The following is a 25,480-nucleotide window of genomic DNA, read 5'->3' on the forward strand; positions in this document are numbered from 1 at the left end:
TGTCTAGTGAGAGCATAGGCTGCATCAGGATCTGACCGATGGAGAGAAGGCAGCTAGGCTAGAGAGATGGAGGAGACTCACGGGCTTCCACATTCGGGGGGAACAGCATTTGCAAAGGCTGGCCAGCCTGCGTAGCATTCTCCAGAAACTGAACAAAGAGCTGGCCTAGAAGGTGAATCGTCGGCAAGGCGGGATACTGGTGTCAATGAGGCTAAGGTAGATGGGGACTCAATGTGCACAGGGCATGTAGAGGTGGAATATTCTTTTTCAGAATCAAATTGTAACATGGCCGATTTCCTTCCCTTCCCCATCCCTCTTCTACTAAATGTTGGCATAGTCTGACTTGGGCTCCCTCTTCTGGCAGGTTCTAGGATTCCGCACTTTGAGAGAACAAACACCCCGGGATTATTGCTATTCTACAGTTTTTACTTTTATTAAAGAAAACACACACCCAATCCTACCACACAAGGCAGTGTGCATGCCCCAAGAGAACACATTTCAGATATAATTCCACTTAAACGTTCTGTGTTTGCTGTTTTTCAAGAGCTTGTTTAGTTATAGGTGATTGAGCATGGAAAGGGACAAGGTCAATTTGGAGGTGAAAAAGCTGAGAAGCTTTGTGCTCAGTGGACTCTGTTCACCCTTCATGTCTGTCCAGTGTGTTGCCTCATCCCAGGAGTGTTTCCAGTTAATGTTGCATATTGAGAAGATGGTAGAAAAGCCAATATGTATTAGTGCTGTATTCGTTACTTGTCTTTAACATACACTGTTATCGAAAGTTTCTATTTTAATCTTCTAAATCTCCCCACTGTTGCTTAAAAGAACTTAAAAATATTTGCCTGTATGATAAATAGCACATTGTTTTAGAGTAGAAGAATCCAAGGACCAAAACAAAGTAATCTTCTAATAAAATGATTTTTACTGTTAGTAGTCATTATTAAAATGAACTTACTTTCACATTCATATTATCCAGTCTGATGGCCTAAGAGTAGCATTTAATTTAATTTCATGCTTTTTAGAGAGGTAACTGTAATACATTAGAATAGAAAATATCTCTAAATAGCATTTTCTCATTAGCAACAGGCACTAAGATAATGTAGTTAGTAGTTAATGAGTCTGTGCTCATTTTGAGTTGAGCTCCCGAAGTTGCCATGGTGACAGATCATCCAGAAGCCATCAACAGAACACACGGAAGGCCACGGCTTGATACCCCACCGGGACTGCCAATAAACACAGCAGATGGACCCTCCTGCACATAGCTGTCTTCCCCTCACCTCTTGTTGTTCTAAAGAGCTTGCTATAGTGTTTGCTGCTGTGTAGGTTGCAGAAGAGATTGTAATAATGAAAATCTTCCTTAGAATCACAGATTACTTTAGCCCTGGAAAATAGTTCTCTTTTACATGTATTTAAGTAAATTGTAACTTTTAAGAAACTGAATCTCTAATAATATATTCTGGAAATAGAATTAATGCATGATTTTTGAATATTTTTCTTCTGTCACTATGTGGTATCTGTACAGAAGAGAAATTCTATGCTTTATCATACAAATATTTCTATTTCTTAACTTTTAAGATGCCACCAGTTAAAGGACGTCATTATTTTAATGTCTTACCCACAGATGTAGTTGGAGGGATAATGAGGAAACTACTAAATTTATACATCTATTGTAAGAGGCATGCAAATTTCAGAAATAAGACATGTTAACATGTCCCTCTAGGTTGACATTTACTTATAAAGAGTTACTTTTTTTTTCTTTAAAGATTTTATTTATTTATTTATGAGAGACATAGAGAGGCAGAGACACAGGCAGAGGGAGAAGCAGGCTCCCTGCAGGGAGCCTGGTGTGGGACTTGATCCCAGGACCTCGGGATCATGCCCTGAGCTGAAAGCAGACGCTCAACCACTGAGCCACCCAGGCATCCCTAAAGAGTTACTTTTCAAATACATCATTGCATGCCTACCTGTTGGTGTGCTTTAAGCTTATTGTGGCGTCCCATGGGATTCTGATGGAAGGCATGTGTAACGAAGTCTCGTTACAGCAAATGCCATTACAAGGAAACCGTTGTTGAATATCTAGGTCATGACCACACACCATGATGTTGTCTAGGTGAGTGAAAGAGCTGAATATACTACTTGCTAAAAAAAGGATCTGTGCTCTTGATCAGAGTTTAGTTGAAGTGTATAGAAACCGCTCTAGATTTTTTTAAGTACAAGGAATTAGGTACTTGTAAAATCATTGCAAGGCCAGAGGGAGGGGATGCACCCTAGGCTGGGCCTCCAGAAATGATTCCCCACAGTGTCATCCCAAACAGCTGTTCTCTGGGAAAGGATCAGGGAGGCCTCACCGGCACCATGGACTTCAAGTGAAGCCCAGTGTCCCCGCCACAGCACAGTGATTGGGAAGCTGCCTCTAAGGCAGTGATGGGGAGCTAGGACCTTGCACAGAAACGGCCACCATCTCCAGGACTGTGCTTCCAGTCAGAGCTGGTACAGTGGAGAGCAGCCAGGGCACCGCCTGCCAAACCACATGGGTTCAGGGGGCCAGGGGTCCTGCTTGGGGTCTCATCCACACCTGAAGCCCCGTTGCAGCTGTGAACCAGACTCCTATCAGTCCTGCCCCCTGGGTGCGTATTGGGGAGGGGGCAGGGAGAGACAACTTTGACTACTGCTCCGGAACACTTTTAATTTTTTTTAGATTATTTATTTATTTATTTATTTATTTATTTATTTATTTATTTATTCATGAAAGACAGAGAGAGGTAGAGACACAGGCAGAGGGAGAAGCAGGCTCCCTGTGGAGACCCCGATGTGGGGATCCCGGGAACACTTTTAAAAACAATGGGATGGATGACTGCCCTTTAACTTTTGTATAATATTTGACACTTTCCAGATGATAGAAATATGAGACCCAAATTAAGTGGGGTGGTTTAGGGCCAGACTAGAGATCTAATCCTCCAGTCCTGAGTACAGCTGTCAGTATCTGTGGTAACCGTGCTGAGTTAACCACAGTCATTCCTCTCAGAGTCTCTGCCTCCGTACTTTAGTTAGTTCACTGATTGCACTTCATATCACGTGACTTTGAGTTTTTGTTCATCAGCCTAAAATCCTTCCCATGGCTTCCAAGAATGGAAGAGGAATGAGGAAGATTATTAAGACTGGCCAGGGCTGTTGAATAAACGTCAGTCAGGCTCCTGGACTATCTCCTAGGCCCATCTGTGCACTTCCTTGTAAAATCCAGTTTTAACAAGAACCCTGCTAAGTCAGCTTCATCAGAACACACCCTCCCCGCTTCTCTGATATCTAATCAGGTTCCTCATCCTCCCCCTGCCCCAGGGTGATGCCTGACACCCTGGCCTGCCTTCAGCCAGGGTCCTGCTAGGTCAATTTAGCCAGAAGCCCCCCTACCCCTGACATTTCCTCTTAGTGATTTTCCATCTCCTCCCCCACCTCCCTGTGGCTACAAATCCCCACCTGTCCCCACTGCCCTCAGAGTCCAGCTCAGTCTCTCTCTCTGATCCTGTAAATCCCATCGTATGGTCCCTACGCCTCTCAGCCCATCGTGACAGTCCTGGATGGAGCCTGCCTCACCATCCTTAACCAGTGTCCGTTTTTTCTTTAACATAATACTTATAGTGCACTTATTATGTGCTAGACATTGTTCTGAACAGTTCTTTACTTATATTAACATTCATTTCTCAAAGAACCCTCTCAGTAAGGTTCTCTTACCCCCAATTCACCCCCCCCACACACTTACCCACATATTACAGATAGCACAACTGAATGACAGAGTTTAAGTAACTTACCCAGGGCCACCAGCCAGTAAGGGGCAGAGCTGAAGTGTAAACCCCAAGTCCGTGCCCATAGCCACTATACTGTATCTCTAGAGAGATGCATGGGAATGAAAAACCTCAAATTGCCCATGGTGAGAATCATTTCAGAGTATACAGTCAGGAAGGGAGGGGAAAATGAGGCTTTGGTGGAATGGGCAACATTTTATTTCTTAAGCTAATAAATGATAAATGCATGAAGATTTGTTGATTATTTGATTTTAATGCCGTTTTGTACATCTTCAATATTTTCAATTTTTTTTTTTGAATTTATGATAGTCACAGAGAGAGAGAGAGAGAGAGAGAGAGAGGCAGAGACACAGGCAGAGGGAGAAGCAGTCTCCATGCACTGGGTGCCTGATGTGGGATTCGATCCCGGGTCTCCAGGATTGCGCCCTGGGCCAAAGGCAGGCGCTAAACCGCTCCGCCACCCAGGGATCCCAATATTTTCAAATTTTTAAAGAAAAGAATGTCTTGGTAGTATGACTTGGGTAGTAAGATGGAAATGCCATGGTGCTCTGGGCACCCTGGGCTCCCTGCTCTGTTAAGTCCCTGGTGAGGAACCTAACGTCCCAAGGGTGCCCCCGCAGGATTTGTGGAGTAGAGGAAGGAGGGGGGCTGCTGCTGTGGGCCCTGGCTACTATGTTTCCCTTACTTGTGAAGGTGACATCAGGCAAGCAGGTAGGACCCCCTGGCTCTAGAGCCTACACAGACAGGTTCTTGATCAGGTTACCTGCATGTTGAGTTTAATAGCAGTGAAAGAGTATGTCAACTCTCCATGAACTTGTAATCAGAGGAGCCTGTTCCTGGAGAACTTCTCCGTGAAACTGAAGGCTCCAGACTCCTCTGTGCTGCAGCCAGAACAGGAACACCATGGGTGCTCTTCCAGCTATGGGCTACCAGACGGATTCCAAACTGCTTACAAAGCCTATGCCTGCCTCTCCAGCCTCAGGCCCAGCGGCTCTCCCTTGAGGCACCAAACCCCAGCCACACTGGGGCTGCTTCAGTCCTCGCCAGCGTGGAGTCTCCCTCTCAGGTCAGGATCTTCCCCTCTCTGTGCCAGCTGGTGGGCGTGAGCTCGCAGAGTCCGCACACACACACACACACACACCTCCCCTGGTTGGCGGTTCTCTGGGCCCAACCTCATTGTCACTTCCTCACCAGAATTAGGTTCCTTGTCCCACTGTTACTATTGTCATGTTTACCACAAAATGTACTTGTAATCTCTTACTAGATTATAAACTGCTACAAGGAGAAGGACCATATGTTTTCCATAGTATACCCAGTGTCTGGCACAAAATTGGCACTCATTTTAAGTATATCCTAAATAAATAAATATGGAAAGGGTATGTTAGGGTACATACACACCCTGTGGGGTAAAAAGAATGCTAGGCAGAGAAGGCAAGCAGACAGGGATTGACCCCTGACCCACCGTGCCCTGCTTTCCTGGTTTTCCAAGCACCTAACCTCTGCTGCTGCGTATCTCACTCTGCGGCTTTTTCTTTCCTTCTGGCCCTGCCGAGAGGTGAACTCTGTGGGCTGGAGGACGGCTGCCTTTTCTGTCCTCTGGCGTCACCCCAGCGCCCAGAACAGTGGCTGGCTCTAGCAGGGCTTAGTGTGCGCAGGCCAAGGGCAGTCTCCGCCCATGTAGCCTTCACATCCACATCAGACTCGGAGCTGGCTGGTATCGAGGTTCTCAAGAGTGTAGGAAAAGTTTCCAAGAGTTAAAATGAGGGAAATTTGGCAGACCACGTTAGACCATCAGCGGGATTCTCGGTAGCTGTGGGGCTTAGAGCAGCATTGGTAGGTGGTGGGTCTCATCACCTGATGAGCCTGCAGCATCGGGTGGTCTGCAGATCACACCTGAGGTTAGAACAGTGTGAAGAGGGAAAGGCCAGGGCCTAGGGGTGCCGGGTGGCAGCTCTGAAGCTCAGGCACTGAGACGTGGTGCCTGGTGGGAAAAGAGTTAAGGAGGTCAGGTTAACAAGGGAGTTTTCTGCTCTGGATCTCCTAGTGTAAAAGTTTGAAGGGGAGCTTCTTCTAAGTCAGCCCTCCGGAGCCCCGAAGGGCCAGCCTGAACTTCCTGCCCATGCCGGAGTCTGCTGTTTGGGGAGAGCAGTAGTAGGAATTTAGAAGCTGTTTGGACTCTGTTGTGGCAGTGTCCTATGAAAATTGTAACTGAAAGCCAAAAAATGTTTTAAAGAAGTCTTGGGGCTCCTGGCTGGCTCAGTTGGTTGAGCGTCTGCCTTTGGCTCAGGTCATGATCCTGGGGTCCCAGAATCGAGTCCTGCGTGGGGCTCCCCACTTGGCAGGGAGTCTGCTTCTCCCTCTGCCCCTCCCCCCACTCGTGCACGCGCGCTCTCTCTCTAATAAATAAATATTTTAAAGAAAAGACTTGATTTCTCAGAGGGTGGTTTCATATCTGTCTTTTCCCCAGCAGGTGTCACTGTCATTTAAAAGAAAAGGGAAGAGCTTACTGGGGAGAGGAGAGCACCATGAAGGTTTGGGCACAGCAAAGTTACCTGGCTGCTGTCTTTGTGTTCTCTGAGTCAGTGACTTGTTGATGGTCCCTAAATAAAATAAACTAAAATTCCCACAGCCTGACTGTTCTGCTCTATTAAAACAATGATGTGTAGGATACACTCATCTGTGAGCCTCTGTCATTGAAGGCTAGGCTTAGAGACAGGTGAGTCACGATGACTGGGGATACCCTATTCTTTCTTTGGGCAACAAGAGATCAAGAAATTTGTATCCAGGGACACCTGGGTGGCTCAGCGGTTTGGAGCCTGCTTTCGGCCCAGGGTGTGATCCTGGAGTCCCAGGATCGAGTCCCACATCAGGCTCCCTGCATGGAGCCTGCTTCTCCCTCTGCCTGTGTCTCTGCCTCTCTCTTTTTGTGTGTCTTTCATGAATAAATAAATAGAATCTTAAAAAAAAAAAAAAAGTTTGTATCCAAAGAGAGTGGATCGCTGGTCAGAAACTGCCCATTTGGTTTATCTGTATTATATGAACAGATCAAATTTTGAGATCCTCCAGTTATCAGCTGAGATTATGTGAGTTAGCTGCCAGTTTTCAAAGATCTGAAAAATACTGGTTACCACCAGAGAAGTTTTATTGCTCTCTCATATAAAAGAGGCCAGAGGCACAGCTTGACAGGGTCAGAATTCTGGGTTCCTTCTACCTCATGGTTTTTCAGACTTTTCCTACAAAGGCCCAGATAGCAGCTGTGTTAGATTTTGCTGGCCTCGTATGGTCTCTGTCACGTCTTCACTATGCTTTCCCCACCTTCTAAAAATACAAGAGACACTGAGTTCACTTGCTGGTTCCTGCCCTATGCTGCCCTCTCCCCCTCCAGAGTGGGGACTGGTGTGGAATTCTTGACTCTTAAAATGAGGCTATAAGAGTGACCACAGGTAATGCAGTGCAGGCAACAAGAGGAAAATGGAATATTCCATATTCAGATACCTTAGAATTGGTGCTTTATATTCAAAACTAGTTACCTATTAATAACATTCATTTATTATGCTTCTTCAAAACCAGTGATTGGTAGGATTCATTTACTTCCATTTCTGTAGCAGGAATTCCCTTTCCTGTAAGTATTTTGAAGAAAAATAGCCCTGCGTTTGCCCTTTGATTTTTTAAGATTTTATTTATTCATGAGAGACACGCAGAGAGAGGGGGAGAGAGAGAGAGGCAGAGACAGAAGCAGGCTCCATGCAGGGAGCCTGATGTGGGACTTGATCCCTGGTCTCCAGGATCAGGCCCTGGGCTGAAGGCGGCGCTAAACCGCTGAGCAACTCAGGCTGCCCTGCCCTTTGATCTTTTTAAGAAGATGACAGCAGTGTAGTGGAAGAGCCCTGGCAGGTTGTCAGAGATGAGGGTGCAGGTGCATCTTGGTTAGCTCACTTGGGCCCTGGGGGTGACGGTGTGGAGGAGGGCAGGACAGGGTGATTTCTTAGGCTCTCTGAGGGCTTGGATACTTTGTTTCTGAGCCCTTGCCAAATTGTTTCTATCAGTTTCTGAGTTCAGGCAGGTTTCTTCATTTTCCATTCATTGACAAGGCTGGGTGACAGGCGGAAGTACTTGATTCTGATGGTAGCTGGCCTCCAGTGTTAGTTATTCCGAAAAAGAAGAGGGTTTCCCATAGCAGGGGTAGGTAGAAAAATGTAGCTTCCTCCTAGTTCTCTTTCCTGTTCTGTCCTTCCTTCCTACTTCTCCTCCTCTTCCTCCTCTTCTGCTGCTTCCTTTGAATTTTGTAGTAAAATAACCAATTGCATTCATACCCTGGGCTTCCTAAAAAGCGATGTCTAGGTCTAGAGCAAAACCTTTGGGCCAGGTACATTAAAATGTGTAGTAAAGGGAAGTGATATCATGCTGATCACGTATGTTTATTGTTTTAAAATTTCTTATGTATTTATTTAGAATGTGAGCTGGGGGAGGGGCAGAGGGAGAGGAAGAATCACAACCAGACTCCACGCTGAATGCAGAGCCCAACTTGGGGATCGATCTTACAACCCTGAGATCATGACCCAAGCTGAAATCAAGACTTGCAGGCTTAACTGACTGAGCCATCCTGGTGCCCCCATACTAATCACATGTTTTTACATAAATTCAGTGGTAGTGTTTCTCAGACAGATGTACTTCTACCCTGCTCTCAATTTCACTTGCAAAGTTGTAATGGAAAGTTGCTATTGTGAGAGAGACAGCAAGTTTGCTTCTCTCTCTCTCTCTCTCTCTCTCTCTCTCTCTCTTTGTCTTTTTAATTAATAGATTTGGGATTTTTTTTTAAATGTCCTTATATATATTTTTAAGGATTTTTTTAAAGATTTTATTCATTCATTCATTCATTTTATTTATTCATTTATATATATTTTTAAGGATTTTTTTTTTTTAAGGTTTTATTTATTCAGAGAGGCAGAGACACAGGCAGAGGGAGAAGCAGGCCCCATTCCGGGAGCCCGACGTGGGACTCAATCCCGGGACCCCAGGATCGTGCCCTGGACCAAAGGCAGGCACTACCGCTGAGCCACCCAGGGATCCCCTAGATTTGGGATTTTTTTTTTTTTTTTTTTTTTTTTTTTAGATTTGGGATTTTTAAAATTAAACTGTAATTAGTGTTATGTTCGTTTCAGGTGTACAATATAGTAATTCAGCAATTCCATACCTTACTTGGTTCTCATCATGATGAGTGTGTTCTTATCCCCTTTACCTATCTCACCCATCCACTGCCTCTCTCCCCTCTGGGAACTAGTTTATGCTCTGTATTTAAGAGTCTGGGTTTTTGTCTCTTTTTTCTTTGTTTGCTCATTTGTTTTTTTAATTCCGCATATGAGTGAAATCATATGGTATCTGTTTTCTCTGACTTCTTTCACTTAGCATTATATCCTTTAGGTCCATTAGTTGTCACAAATGACAAGATCTCATTCTTTACTCTGGCTGAGTAATATTCCAGTGTTGCTTCTGTGTGTGTGTATATGTGTGTGCACACGCACATGCACGCGCCACAACTTCTTTATCTGTTAATTTATCAATGAACAGTGGGGCTGTTCCGTATCTTGGCTATTATAAATAATGCTGCAATAAACATAGGGATTTGTATCTTTTCAAGTTAGTGTTTTCATTTTCTTTGGGTAAATCCCAGTAGTGGAATTACTGGGTCATGTGGTCATTCTTTTTTTTTTTTTTTTAAGGATTTTATTTATTTATTCTTCAGAGACCGAGACAGAGAGAGGCAGAGGCACAAGCAGGCTCCATGCAGGGAGCCCGATGTGGGACTCGATCCCGGGACTCCAGGCAGGCGCTAAACCGCCCAGCCACCCAAGGATTCCCTCATATGGTCATTCTATGTTCTTCTTCTCTTTCTTTCTTTCTTTTTTTATTAAAGATTTATTTATTCATTCATTCATTCATTCATTCATTCATTCATGACGGGGGCGGGGGGAGGGGCAGAGACACAGGCAGAGGGAGAGGCAAGCCCCATGCAGGGAGCCCGACGCAGGACTCAGTCCCGGGACTCCAGGATCGCGCCCTGGGCCAAAGGCAGGCGCTAAACCGCTGAGCCACCCAGGGATCCCCCCCCCTTTTTTTTAAAGAGAGGGAAGTGGGGTAAAGAGAGAATTTTAAGCAGGTTCTGCGCTCAGTGTGGAGCCCAACACAGGGCTGAATCTCACAACCCTGAGATCATGACCAGAGCCAAAATTAAGAGTCAGACATTTAACTGACTAAACCACCCAAGTGCCCCTATTTTTAATTTTTTTGAGGAATATCCATACTCTTTTCCACAGTGGTTGCATCAGTTTGCATTCCCACCAACAGTGCACATGAATTCCTAATTGACTTTGTTTTTTAGAGCAGTTTTTGGTTTATGGAAAGATTGAGCAGAAAGAATAGAGAGTTCCCACCGTACTTCCTCTCCCCACCCCAGCACATCCTCAGTCTCTCCTGTTACGAATTTCTGCCTTGGTGTGGTGTGTTTGTTGCAACCAGTGAACCAAGACTGATACATTATTATTAACTAAAATCTACAGTTTACATCGAGTTTACTTTGTATTATACAATTCTTTTTTTTTTTTTTTTTTTTAGGATTTTATTTATTCATGACAGACACAGAGACAAAGGCAGAGACACAGGCAGAGGGAGAAGCAGGCTCCCTGCGAGGAGCCTGATGTGGGGCTTGATCTCAGGACCTTGGGATCACGACCCAAGCCAAGGCAGATACTCAACACTGAGTCACCCAGGTGCCCCCTGTGTTATACAGTTCTAATGGGTTTTGACAAATGCTAATGTCCTATATCCATGATAAAGTATCGTAACATTTTAGTGCCCTGAATAACCCTATGCTCTGCCTCTTCCTACTCCCTCCCTCAACAAGCCCTTGTCAACCAACCACTGATGTTTTTACTCTCCATGGATTTGCCTTTTACACAGTGTTATATAGTAGGAATCATAGAATTGGAAGCCTTTTCAAACTGGCTTCTTGTACTTAGCAGTATGCATGTAAGATTCCTTCATTTCTTATCAGGGCTTGATAGCTCATTTCTTTTAAATGTGAATTTTCCATTGTATGGATATACCAGTTTCTTTGTCCTTCACCTATAGAAGGTTATTTTGGTTACTTCCCATTTTGGGCAACTAGGAATAAAACTGCTAGAAACACTCCTAAAGCTTTGTGTAGATAGAAGTTTTCAACTCATTTGGGTAAATACTTAGGAACGTCTGCTATTTTAATTAGCAAAAGGTCAATGTCAGAAAAAAACATACTTGAAAGCCCCTATGTTTAAAAATCAACCTGTAATAGGTTTTATAGCTTTCTTTTAAAGGGGGAGGGCAGGGCCCATGGGTGGCTCAGTGACTGAGCATCTGCCTTTGGCTTGTGTCATGATCCCAGGGTCCTAGAATCGAGTTTCCCTCAGCCTATGTCTCTGCCTCTTTCTGTGTGTCTCTCATGGATAAATAAATAAAATGTTTTTTAAAAAAAGGTAGAATGAATATCCATCTCATATGCCTTTGAGTTGAAGGTGAATAACCAACAAATCTAAGTAAATTATAAAAAATGTTCCATGTCTGTAGCAAGGCCAGGGAAATAGGAGCAGAGAGAGGTAGAACACAAGTAAGAGAAACTCAGTGCTCCTAAGAGATAGCCATCACAGAACTGAAACCATGTGCCACATCCTTTGTTCTTCCCTTATAAAATTCTTGGCTTTCAGAGTTGGAAAGCTTCAATTTTCCAGTCTAGTATTTTTTTCTACCTTACTTTCTTTATATTCTGCTAGTTTTGCATTTCTCTTGAACTTCAGAGTGTGTGTTAGAGAAAAAGTCAAGCCCTCTAATGTTTGTTGAGTGCTTACTGTGTGCCAGGCACCATGCTGATGTCAAATCAGCCTCACAGGGAGGCGGGCCCACTAGAAAGCAGTCTGAGGTACTGAGTGCTGGCACACATACAGGGTGCCTGGAACATGTAGGGGGCCGGGGGGGCTGAGAGGAAGTGACCTTTAATCTGATATTTAAGGAATGTCTAGGAATCACCATGTTTTACTGAATCTGATATGTTATCAATTGTGCATTATTTCATACTGCCAGTTAAACTAAACTGATAATTATAAGATGCATCTCAATTTCAGGAACATTAAAATGTGCAGAGCTGTCTATGAGTATTGATGATACGTGGTAGTTAGCTGGAAGAGAGAGGCTCAGCATGAAGTTAACAGATAAGTCTAGAAAAGTGGGGATTAGGGACAGCTTCTTGCTCAGGACCTGTGAACTGTATCCTAAGGGGCTGGGAATCCTTGAAGGTGCCAAGTGGGAAGGAGACCACACTGACTGCAGTAGGTGATGGATTACAGACAAACATACTCTGGTAGTGTCCAGAGGGGGAGAATGGTGCTCCAGACTCTGGTTGGGGCAATAGGAATGGAAACAGGCAGATGAGCTTGAGGGATACTTAGGAGGGACATTTAAGGTAAGCTAGAAATGTCAAAGTTGGGCAGTTGGTTGTAGGTAAGTTGGGAAGGATTAAGGGCAGAATCAAGGGTGGAGTCCAGGTTTCTGACTAGAGCCACCTGTCAGGAGAGTGATAGCAGAACTTGGAAGAAGAGGGAGTGAGGAAACCAATGACTATGGGGGCACACTGATTCTGAAGTGCCTGTAAGATATGCAAATGTAGATCTCCACTAGCCACTCATGACCAGAGGGTTGATGAGTAAAGCTGTGGGAGTAGACTGGTTGAGTGAGTGTCTGCAGCCAAATCTTAAAAAAGGGCAAAAGAGGAAACCTGCCACCAGGAGCTGGAAGGAGTGGCTGGAGAGGCCAGTGGGAATCCAAGCATGGACTTTCAGAGTCATGGAGGCCAAGGAGGAGAGTGTCTCAGGATGGCCAAAGTGACTGTCCCTGCTAAAGGTAACGGATTGGTTAGGGGTGCCTGGGTGGCTCAGTCAGTTAAGCATCCTACTCTTGATTTCTGCTCAGGTCATGATCTCAGGGTCATGGGGTCGAGCCCTACATCAGGCTCTGCCCTAGGTGTGGATCCTGCTTAAGATTCTTTCCCTCTGCCCCTTCCTGCCACTCTTAAAAAAAAAGGAAAGGTTAAAAAAAAAAAAAAAAAGCTCAGAATGTGGCATTGGAGTTTAGCGTCAAGGAAGTAATTGTCATTTCCTCAAAGTGGGGCATGAATATGGGCAAGTGGGGGAGGATACAGCAAGAGCAGCTCCAACGGGAACTTCAAGAGGTTTGACAAGGAGAGGCAATAAATCAAGAGATGGATGGAGGGGGATTTGGGGTCAAGGAGGGCAGTGGTTGTTGCTATCTTTGAAGGTAATAGAAATCTGTGTAGGTCTAAATAATGAGGAGAAGAAGCTGGTTGTGGAGAGTAGCCACACAATCCCTGGGTGACTTAGAAGTTGCAAACGTGCTTTCCTCCACTCTCCACACCAACCCAAATGGCTAGATTGTCTTGTGTACTTGTGTTTATAAAACAAAGAATTAGGGCAGCCCAGGTGGCTCAGCAGTTTAGTGCCACCTTCAGCCAGGGTGTGGTCCTGGAGATCTGGTATCGAGTCCCATATCAGGCTCCCTGCATGGAGTCTGCTTATCCCTTTGACTGTGTCTGTGCCTGCCCCTCTCTCTCTCTCATGAATAAATAAATAAAATCTTTAAAAAATTAATTGAAGACTTACTATCAAGCTTTGGGCCTTTTGTGTTTCTTCTGGAGAATGTCACAGGCTAAAGAACTAGGGCACACAAAGTCCCTAAGGTGGGATCCCCTGGAGGGTGCCATCTTGCATTGCCTCTCCAAAACCATTGATTGTGAGATATACCAGTGTTCATGTACTGCCAATTGACTCGTGTCATCAATGGTAAGACACATCCCAATGTAAATGTTATTAATATATGAAGAAATGTAAGTCTTAGAACTGGTAAAATACAGTATTCACCATAGGTCAGAGTAACAGGCATGGGACAGAGAATGGTGTGATGGTCGTGTATTTGTAGTGGCAGAAACTTGAAGGTTTTGCCTAATGGCTTTTATTCTTTCTGGAAAATAAAGTCATAGTTCATCTGAGAAGGAGGAGGAGATAAAAGCATTAGCAGCTCCAGAATAGAAGGTCTTTGAGTGGGTCATAGACAGCAGTGGAACCCCACAGACCCAGGAAATGGTAGGTTGGCCAGGAAGCACTGAGGGTGCGCTGGGTTAGGGACTCATAGTGACACCAGACTACATGGCTGTGATCTGAGGCAGGAGTGGAGAGAGTGGACAGTGGCTTCATCTAGGATTAAGGGTTTGCTGGGCAGGGTGACCGAAGAACATTGGGCAGAGGGCCTTTGTAGACATGGACTGTACAGAGAGAACAGGGCTACAGACACACAGCAGAGCCCATGCTGGGAGATGAGAAATAAAAGCCACCCAGGATGGTAATGTAAAAACCAGCAGTAACATCTCGTGTTCCCCCTAGTATTGACTGGAAATACTTCTATAATATTATTTACTTTTAAGATATACGCAAAGACATTTACAAATTAAGTAGAAAAAATCTTTTTTCAAATAACAAGGTAAGGGCACCTTGGTGGCACAGTCAGTTGAACTTTCAATTCTTAGTTTTGGCTTGAGTCATGATCTCAGGGTCATGGGATTGAGCCCCACGTTGGGCTCCACATTCAGTGCAGAGTCTGCTTGAGATTCTTCTCCCTCTCCTTTGCCCCTACCCCCCCCCAGATAAATAAATCAGTCTTTGGGGCACCTGGGTGGTTCAGTCAGTTAAGTACTTGCCTTCAGCTCAAGTCATGATCTTGGGGTCCTGGGATCAAGCCCCAACTCGGGCTCCCTACTCAGAGGGAGCCTGCTTCTCTCTCTCCCTCTGACACAAGCCCCCCCCCCATATAAATAAATAAAATCTCTTAAATAAATAAAATCTCTTTTTAAAAAAAACAATAAATGTAATGTCCTGGATATTAATGTTTTAAGTATACGATGGGAACAACTTTTGCGGCTTAATTGTATTTGATGTGTCTGTGCTCCCTTCAGAATGCAGGGTTACTACTCAAAGCATCTTTGCATTTGGCTTATGTAGTAGTAGTAATACGGCCTTCTCAGGGCTACCACTTATCTCTCCTTTCTGTTAAAATTACTTTGAAACTTTTGCTTATGCAATACTCAGATGGCACTTTGACTTTCAGTTAATTCAGATGCATCATTTGCAAATTAGCCCACCTGCATTCTTTTCCAATAAATCTGTAACAGAGTGTGGTAGTGCTATAGATAGCATCACCACAAATGCCTCAATCAGATAACCCAGAATGCACGTGTGTGTGTGTGTGTGTGTGTGTATTGTCATCAGAATTAAAACAAAAATATATGTAAATTCATCGCCATCTGAGGATCCCTTAATTTGAGATAACACAGGCCTAGAGCAGTGGTTCTCAAAGTGTGGTCCAGGGACCACCAGCACCAGATCAGAGTCACTGGGGAACTTGTTGCATTGAGTCTGATAGAAGCCAAAGTGTGAACTGCTACTCTAACCTAACTGAATCACCCATTTTACAGATGAGGAAACTGTGGGCCAAAACCTACTGCTCAGGATTGCAGTTGGTTTATAAGAAAACTGAGTCTCAAACCTGAGCCTCTGGACTTCAGTCCATTTCTGTTTCCAGAGCACTACCTTGTTACTTCTTTCTCAGTTTTTATTTTGTTTTCTTTGGTTAGGGTGGGGTTTTAAGGAGTGTTCCTAAAGTTTTGGGTTCTTTTCATTTTGTACCTTACAGTGCCAGAACCTACTAAGACCTGTTCAAGCCAGCCCCAACCTGCCGGTACCAGTACCAGTACTTCCACCAGCACTCTGTCCAACAGCAGCAATGGCAAACGTGCATCTGCCAGCAGCCAGCAGCCAGCTGCGTCCCGTTACCTGCCTCGCGAGGTGCCTCCACGCTTCCGCCAGCAAGAACAGAAGCAGCTGCTAAAGAGAGGTCAGCCATTGCCTACAGGGGCTCTGACGAGTGTGAGCCCGACCCAGGGTGCTGGGCCTGCAGGGGTAAGCCCTCCTCCCCTCCCTGGAACCGGAGTGCAGCAGCATCCCAGTAAGCTCCAACCAGGTAAAAACACACAGAATGAGGCATTCCTTTTATCTGAGAACTGGTGTGCTATTTTCAGCTTTGCTGCCTAGTAATACAGATAAACATATTTTGGTCCATATTCACTGTATGCATGTAATGGAGTGAGCTAGCTAGCTAGATGGTGGGTAGATTTATTTCAATTGAATTTTAAAGTTCAGTTCTGTTCCCTCCTACTTCTGTATATTATTTCTCATCTGTTTTCAGATGGCATTAGTTGCTTTGGCTAAGTTCGTTTCTCAGCAGAAACCAGAGGTCTGCACATGAGTACATGTGCATCTGTCTAGGCAGATGCCATAGAACCCTGTAGTGAGAACTTTTGATAAAACCTTCCTGGGCGTTGCCAAGGCTGTCCCGTGACTGTACCTGCTCTCTCTGCAGGGAGGTCATAGCATTTTGTCGGGAGTAGGTGCTTCTGTCACTTGTTCAGACATCTTGAGCCAAACCTGCCAGATGTTGTGCTTGGCCCCTGCATGGCCAATGTTTTGATCCCCCTGTTTCTTGCTGGCATCCTTGCCTGCAGTTGGACACCAGCTTTCTCTTGGCTCTTGAGAGAAATCCTCACTTGTTTGCTTTCCAGCTTGCAGACCATGACAATTCTCCTCTCCTCTCTTCCTTATCCCATCTTTTTTGACCTTACTGATGGACTCATACTTTAAACAATCTCTTTCCTGAAGTTTCAGAGAAATTTTTGGAAGAGAGCAAAATACATGTTTTCAAGTGCTGTGTTTCTCTGTTATTTTCTTAAATCATTCAGTTTCAAATGATTTCACAGTTGGCACTGGTACTAGCATGGACACCATATTTGCTGATGGTGGTTACACTCAGGCCTATAACTAGAGAAGCAAGGAGGCTTATTGCATTAGATCAGGATTTAAAAGAAACCTGACACAAGTTATATTACTGTTTTCTTTCATGTGCTGCTTTCTAATATGGGTTTAAAAGTATTTGTAGCAGTATTTCTCAAAACTCTGACTTTGTGGTATATTTGAAACAAATATTTTTAGACAGCTTGGCCATATCTCTTTAATAGTCTCAATTCTCATCTGGTAAGTTCCTGGTAGAGGGGATGTAGATCAATGGTTGTTAGCAAAAAGCAAAGAAGAAAAGAAATGATCAAATATAGTCATTGACCAAGAATATAGTCCCATCTGCTTCACCACAGTTACTATTGCATTTACTTTCTGCACTGAAATGTGGTCCTCAGGAAAATCTTAACACAAAGGAGGAGTGTATAGTCATTTCTAAATAGCTTGGTGTTTTAACATCAGATGCTTGTTCTGAAAAACTGGAAAAGAAATGTAACAACCCTGCTTCTTTCAGACCTTATCCCATTATTGCGTGATTAGTTGGCAGTACTGCATCAGTGTTCCCATCAAATACTGTTGGTGCAAGATGTTGCCAGAATCTTCTTAGATAAGTAGAAAATAAGGAATTACTTCAAATTTGAGTAGTGAAAATAATATCCTTTATTAAAATATTTGTCTCTAAATATCCTCCAGAAAGCTATATTCTAGTTATATATATATAATGAGTAAATCAGATTTTCTGTATAAACATATCAGAAAATGGAATCAATCTATATATTAATAAGAAATTATTGATTTTTGGTTCCCAAACAAAAGTCTTCGTTTTATACCAATTTCATGTCTTTCCCACCAGTTGCTGGTACCATAGCCAAATGAACCTTTCTAACTGATTCAGGTCCCCTCGAAACCTGTCCTGCTTTCCTAGTCCTAGTGCACAGTCTCACTTCCTCTGCCTGGCTGTCAAGACAGCCTTGTCTACTCAGTGCTTTCCCTTCTATTTCACCTGGCCTACTCTCCATTCTTCTCGGCACTGCTTCCTGACTGTCTCACCAATATGCCAGGCTCAGTGTCACCTTTCCCAGGACAGGCACACACCTGATCGCCTGCCCCTTCTTTCCGTCCAGGTCATCACGGCCCTGCCCCCACAGAACCCCTTCCATGCTTCCGCTCTGCTCCTCTTGCTGCAGTAAGGTGCTCAGGCTGCAAATACGACTTCACCTTCATTGCACACTGTGCAACCTACATAGTTTGCTGACTAATTGTAAGAGTCTCCCCTCTCAATGAAATTGAAAGTATCCTATAAAGAAAATGTCTCACTTTCCTATGGTGTGACCTACCTAGTGGGGTGGAAAAAGCTCTGCCCTGGGGAAGATGATCCGGCAGCTGGCACTGATCACATCCCCAGCTAGGACTTCATTCTCCTCCACAATCAGAGCCCTGAACTTCTCAGGGCCTCTAATCAATCGCTCAGGTCTCCCATTTAATTTCTGAGTCAGGCATTGTTCCAAAGAGCTTGTTTGGTTTTATCCACAGAGGTGTTGCCAGAACTCCATCCCGTTTTTCAGAAGTCAGCACAGGGATTGTAGAGGGGAAGCAGTGTAAATGGAGGCAGCACAGGAGAGGGCTCAGGAGACAGGCTGGTGGGGCAGTGGCCTAATAAAATTTCCAGACTCATGACCTCCTGTGTGACCTTGACCAAGTCACTTTCATGGCCTGCCCTCTAGAGTCCTCACCTGTGACATGGAGGGATTCCCACTTTACAGGACCCTGAGGGAGAGGTATTTGTTTCATATTCAGCACAGGGTTTACAGTAAGTGCTCCATAAGCGCAACAAATATGTGCCCATCTCTGAAATGCTATTATGGAACAGCAGTTGTTTCTTAAACTTGCAAAATCTTTAAATGAGTAAATTCTACAACAGTGCCATAAAAGTTTTCTCATCCTTCCGTGAGCTGTGTACATTTTGAAATTTCAGCTGTCCTTCCTAGATTGAAGCATTTTTTCATGGTGCAAGTTACTTACTGAATTCATATCTAGGTGAAATCCAGAAGATTAGCCACATTTTCTTGCTGCATTGAATCTTCTGGATACAACTTCAAGTAAAAGCTCATAGCACTTTTTTTTTTTAAGGATTACATAGTCATTGAGTTTAATTCTGGGTTAGCAGGTTTCCACTCCTGTAGTCACACCTGCATTAAAATGAAAAATGCAGTTTTAGTCATGATTCCATTCCCCTGACAAATGAGGTTAAGTTAAAAAGTAAGAATGCTTCGGTCACTAAACTAAGATTGAAATACCCGGAGTGGGTTAGTGACTAATCCTGAAAAGTTTAACAGCAGACCATTTCTTGTGAAAAGGAATGTGGAAAGGGATTATTTCAGTCCATAATATTAATTTTTATTTTTCCCAGGTGTATCAGTTATGTGGACTCTTTTTTTCCCTCAAAAGGTTTAGTGTGATTGACAAAGATTAAAGGTTAAACATCCCTGGAAGGAGTCGGTGGACTTTGAATTGCCTTTGTCATAGCTTTAAAAAGTTATATAGTGCAAACCTGCTAACATTAATGAGCATCCTGGTACCCTCCCATCTGAATACTGAGGCATTTGCCTTGCTTTCTCTGGGTGGGAGGGATGGTCACAGTGCTTGCTGGAATGAGGGAATGTGATCTTGTCTACCCCAGTACACAGAAGGCACTTACAGATACCAGTGTAGAAAGAAAGGGGAGCATGTGTAAAGGATTAAAAACTGAAGGGGTGCCTGGGGGGCTCAGTCGGTGAAGCATTGCCTTTGGCTCAGGTCATCAGGTCATGATCTCATAGTCCTGAGATTGCGTTGGCCTCCCAGCTCAGCACAGTCTGCTTCTCCCTCTGCCCCTCCCCCCACCACCCCCAGTTCATGTTCATGCTCTCTCTCTCTTTCAAATCAATAAATAAAATCTTTAAAAAAAAAAAGAAAACTGAAGTAATACTTGTCTTAGCCCAAGAAGCATAGATACGTTTTCTATACGGTTACATAAGGCAGGGGTAGCATATGGAGAGAGACCCAGCCTGATGGTCATTTCTTTATTTGTTCTTTTTCTTTATGTTCCACATGCTTCTGAAAAGGATATAAGTCAGTAGATCACTCTGGCTCTTGTAAAGCTTTGTTATGATTCACCTTGTAATTTACAGTAATCTGTCAAGCTTGTTCAAATGGAAAAATTGTAATGCCAGTTTATGCCATTTTTTGACAAACCAGTACACCAGCTTAATAGTTTTGCACTCTTTCCTTTGGTTACTTCATCTGAATGCTTTGGCATCAGTTCCACATAGAGCTTGCCCACCTCCGACAAGGGAGAGGCTAACCTGCCAGAACTGTGGTTTGTTCGTTCATTCCCTCCTTTTTTTTTTTTTTTTTAAGAACTGTGGATTCTTCAAGCATGTCTACATGAAGTCACTGAGCAAAACATTTATTGAACACCTGCAAAGTATAGGGATACACGATTCATGCCTAAGTGGGTTGGGGTGACCTGTAAGAGATAACTGTGGGATGCTATATGCATGCTAGCCCAGGATGGAGGATGACCCCAGATCAAGGATGGAGGACTGCCAAGGAAGGCTTTCCCACGGAGTCGACATAAGTTGAATTTGGGATTAGCTGTGAAAGGCAGGTAATGGAGCAGCCTGCGTGTATGGCTAATGAAGGTGGTTCACCATGGCTGGGGGCAGAGTGCAGGGGCAGCAAGACAAGATGGGGCTGGAAAGGTGGCTCTTAGCATTACTAAGTCAAGCAATAAACTTGCACAAGAATTTACTGTGATGACCCGGTCCTATCAAATTCAGACTCAAAGCTATCCCAGCACGTTGTTTTTGGAACTTGGCAGGCTAATTCTGAAGTTCATCTAGAAGAGTAATGGTACATAACTAAAAAGAAAATTTTTGAAAAGAATAATGAGCTATCAAATAGAGCTAGGATCCTCCAGTAATTAATTATATCTGCGTGTTACTAGAGCAAGAATAAACAAATAAATGGATGAGCTGCCCCTGAGGGACCAGGGAAAACACGTACACGCAGAGGTTTAGGTTAGCATGGCCTGGCTCCCCAAACTACTGGGGAAGTGTGGCAGCTCCTGGCGGCCGAGTGCTAGAAAACTATATACAAAACAAACATGGAAACTGTTGCAGGTGATACAGGAGAACATTTCCAAGTCATGGCCTAAAATTTTCTCATAAGCAAGAAACCATGAAAAGAAAGGCTGACAAAGTTGAGTGTATAAAAGTTACAGACTTTCATACAAGCCCATAAATAAAACCTGAGAGGAAATGCTGAGCAGTCCTATCAGTCAGCGAGGAAAGAGACAGCCCAAGAGGAGAATGGGCAAAATGGAAACAGGCAGTCATAAAGCTGCTACAAATGAGCCCTAAACATTTTGAGAGAGAGTATTATTTGTGACCGGGGGGGGGGGGGCGGGAAATACATGAAAATGAAAACAACAGTGAAATACCGTATTTCACTCACCAAGCTGCCAAAACCGGAAAATCTATTGTAATGCTAGAGGTACTGTTGAGTGCTATGTGCTCAATCCAAGTACTTCACACATACTGTTTAGTCTTCACCATAAGACTCCAACTCCATCTGACTGGTGAGGGAGGGTGTGGGAAGGGGCAACTCTGATTTGCTACAGGTAGGAAGGTACCTGGTGTGGCCACTAGGGAGGGCAGTTTGGGAGAATTTATTAAAATTTTAGGTGGTTCTGTCTCCTGACACAGCTATTCTTTTTATTTTACTTATTTGTTCTTAAGTAGACTCCATACCTGGCATAGAACCCAACTCGGGGCTCGAACTGACACACAGGGATCAAGACCTGAGCTGAGATCAAGAGTCTGATCGTTAACCGACTGAGCTACCCAGGCACCCCTGCTGATCCAGCTATTCTAACTGGGAGGACATCTTTTTTGCCCACCCAGTCTCTAATGCTCAGTGGTTATCACTTGCCCTGTGGCATGAGCTAGAGGTAGGTGAGTTGAGACTGTCAAGAGGCAGGAGGGACAAAGACAGTGTTCGACTGCTGTCTCTTTGAAACAGTTGGAAGTCTATTAACCTTCCAGTGACTGACAGGGTGCTTTGCTATGTGGAGATAAAGAATGACCTGTGTTTGGGAACCAGTTGAACTTCTGTTGGGTCTCGGGTCTTCCATTACTGGCAGGATCCAAAGAGACATAAGTTGCCCCTGGGGCAGAGGGTCTCCTGCAACATGAGATGAAGAGGCCAGGGTCCCTCCCAGCCCCAGTCCACATTCTCTGTTTAAAAACATTTGTCTTGAAATAAAAATATTAGCCTTCTAAATAATGCAACGAAAAATTGAGTTTTTAATTCATGTATGAATTTGGAGGGGAGCTTAGCCTTTTGGCAAACACTTGTACCTGGTAAGATAAGTAGTAGTATAAAAATGTAGTGATTCACACCTATTCTGGTTCCAGAAAATTTTCATTTTGTCATGTGATTTTCTAGGCGGACTATGTTCTTGCAAGTCTGCTGCAGAGCTCTGGCTCCAAACACTTGAGAGCTTTTATCTTAAAAAAAAAAAAAAAAAAAAAAAAACAAAAACCTAAAAACCTCTTTCATTGTGCTAAAGGCAGAACAATGTATTGTTTTGGTAGCTGCTTTGTACATTTATAAACAGAGGCTTTAATTAATATGCACTGGGTAGTGTTTGCTACTTAGATCTTTTTTAGATAGAGGCAGGAAAGTAATTAAGAAGTTGGACACTTGCCAGTTTACATATGGGGCTCATTTAGAATATTATCGCCAGTGTTGGTATGCCAAATGTTTCAGGGTTGTTTAGGAAAAGCGAGAAGGAAGAAGGGGGACGTAAAACAAAGGCAGTATCAAAGAGCAGCATTTATTTGCATGCAGCCAGTAGGCACTATGCTGTTATTCTTTCAGCTGACTCTCAGGCCAACAGAAGAGGGGCCCTGGTGCTCCCTGTAGCTTCCTGTAGCCGGTCCTAAAGTGCAAACGTTGGTGACAATCAAAAGAATTCATTAAAAAGGAAGGAAGATCGGTTTAGTGTCAGCTGCAATTAGATAATCCGAGCTTCCAAGTCCCCTCCGTGGACGCCTCCCCCATCGCTGAAGGGGATGAATCGGATATCTCCTAGAGCAGAAAGGGCAGTGCTGGCCCCTGGCCCGTGGTCGCCCGCAGGTCACTGGGACGCTGGCCGGTGCAGGTGTGGGTGCGGGTGCGGGTGCGGGTGCGGCCATCAGCTGGAGGCGCCAGAGCGGGAGGCTCCTCCGGCGCGCGGCTGGCATGCTGGAGCTGCTGGAGCTGCGCGAGCGGCGCGCCCCGGCCCGCTTGCCAGGTAGCATGTCCCTGCCCGCGGGTACCCCACCCCAGGGGCGGCGGCGACCGGAGAAGCCGGCCCCGCCGTGACCCCAACCCGACCGCGACCCCCCTCTCCTGACAAGCTCCTGCCCCCCCCCCCGCCCCCGCCACGCGCGAAACGGCGCCACCTGCCCCCATTCTGTCGCGGTGCTAATAGGTTCTTAACCCGGAGGGAGCAAGCTCGACACGGCCCGAAAACGGAGTCTTGCGCACACTCTTGAATATTGTCTCCAGTAAACCTTTTAGTCTGGTCTGCTTTTCATGAGCCCTTGTATTCGTGGAAGTTGACAGAAGAAATGATTAGAGTCTGTCCCGCGGTGGAATTCTGATTTGCGAGCGGGGTCTCTGTGAGATTCTCGCACACGGTAGATGCAGCGGAGGGGGGACGCCTCCCCAAAGCTGAGAACAGTTAACATTTACCCTGCTCACAGCAGGGAACTTGTGTTACCGGGAAGCATCAGGAAACATTTTCAACTGTGGAAAGCACTTGGAATTACTTTGTATTACGTGCACTTTACTGTTTTGTAATTTCAGTTCCAGGGACTGTGGCCATGGGGAGTGAACCAACCCTGTGCTCCTGTCAGCCTTTGTGCTAATTAAGCATTCTGCACACTTACTCTGAGTAAATCTTGCCCACACTTCCCTATCTGATGAATTTGATACCTCATTAAAATTTTGCTTACTCTGGCTTCTGAAGCTCTTCATTAAATACTTTTCCTTAAAAATTTTATCTTTTTATGGTAACATTTTGGAATTAAAAAACTTTTCTCTTTAAATCATGCTATTGTGTAATCTTTTAAATTAATCACTTAAGATAGTTATGTTCCTTAGATTTTTATAAAGATACGTATTTTTAGAATGTGTAGACCATTTAAACAGCAGAAGAAAAGAGAATTTAGCATAATACACAAATTTCATTACATTTTTCTTTTTAAGGCTTTTTTTAGGGGGAATTATTGTGATAGTAGAATGGTGGAGCAGAAGGAGCACTAGATGGAGCTTTCAGAGCAGTCCTTACTGCTTATTAGTTAGAACACCTTTTCCGAGTTTGACCCCTCTGAGTTTCTGTTTCCCCATCTGTAAAATGGATATAACTTGTTAAGGTTTAGTTAATTCATTGTGGATGGAGATTCTTGAAAATTCAAAGTGCTGTGTGGGGATCCCTGGGTGGCGCAGCGGTTTAGCGCCTGCCTTTGGCCCAGGGTGTGATCCTGGAGACCTGGGATCGAATCCCACGTCAGGCTCCCGGTGCATGGAGCCTGCTTCTCCCTCTGCCTGTGTCTCTGCCTCTCTCTCTCTCTCTCTTTCTCTGTGACTATCATAAATAAATTAAAAAAATTAAAAAAAAATTCTTTAAAAAAAAAACCAAAGTGCTGTGTGATGTACTATGGATATGACAACTCCTATTTATAAACTCTCAGACTTGTTGCGTGTTACAGGCATGGATTTTTAGCCTTTCAGAGCTGAGCTATACAGGAGCGTCTAGAACACCTATGAGAGAACTCCGTCTTGGTTTATTTCAGAGCTTTCATTCATTTAAAAATGCCTGCTCCTGAAATGACAAGTCAGTCATTTCACAAAACTCTTTCCCCGTAGTTCTCTCTTTTAGACTAGGACTAAAACATAGATTTGTGAATTGATAACACAATCAAGAGACTTTGGTTTATGAAAAGTATGTTTTCAAATATTGTCAAAGTCCTAAAATTCCCTTAGCAAGAATGGTGTGCCTTAAACATGAAGAGAATAATGGTCTTCTATACTTTCATTTTTGGAATAAATTCTCATATTAGAATATGTTGTGGTGATGAGGTGGTGGTGGTGGTGGTGGCAGCAACAGTGGTGCTAGAGGAGACAGTGCTGGTGATGGTGGTGCTGGAGGTGACGGTGGTGGTGGTGGTGGTGGTGATGGAGATGGAAGGGGGCGGTGGCGGGGGGAGACATTTAAGGATTCCCCCTGAACAGGGGCAGCCCCGGTGGCTCAGCTGTTTAGCGCCACCTTCAGCCCAGGGCGTGATCCCGGAGTCCTGGGATCAAGTCCCATGTCGGGCTCCCTGCATGGAGCCTGCTTCTCCCTCTGCCTGTGTTTCTGCCTCTGTGTGTGTGTGTCTCATGAATAAATAAAGTCTTAAAAAAAAAGGATTCCCCAGAACAGAGCTGTTCAAACTGTGCTCCTCAGAGACCCATAGAAGACTTGAAAGGAGTCTGGGAAGTTGACAGTGGGGAGTGGATGTAGCCTAATTTTCCAAAGTGGCTCTAGGGTTAACACCTCTGTGTGTTGGCATTATCAGCTCAACTGTTTGTGTTTTGTTGCTTGTGTTGTTTTTACCACTTCACTAAGACTGTGGTGTTATTTTCAAATCAAGAGTCTGTAGTTGAAAACCA

General features: G+C 44.3%; 1 protein-coding gene across 3 annotated transcripts in view; it reads left to right on the plus strand.

The window, feature by feature from the left end:
* Positions 1 to 25,480, plus strand: part of TNRC6C (trinucleotide repeat containing adaptor 6C) — a 150,834-nt gene that overhangs the window by 56,447 nt on the left and 68,907 nt on the right. For 2 of the 3 annotated variants that reach the window (XM_055321319.1, XM_055321326.1), the window contains exon 4: positions 15,582 to 15,908. In XM_055321319.1, the coding sequence (XP_055177294.1) occupies positions 15,582 to 15,908 (327 nt within the window). The remainder of the gene's footprint in view (positions 1 to 15,581; positions 15,909 to 25,480) is intronic. The other variant, XM_055321335.1, reaches the window with a different exon arrangement.

The sequence above is a fragment of the Nyctereutes procyonoides genome, unplaced genomic scaffold (genome assembly GCF_905146905.1).
Source record: "Nyctereutes procyonoides isolate TBG_1078 unplaced genomic scaffold, NYPRO_anot_genome, whole genome shotgun sequence".
NCBI lineage: Eukaryota > Metazoa > Chordata > Mammalia > Carnivora > Canidae > Nyctereutes > Nyctereutes procyonoides.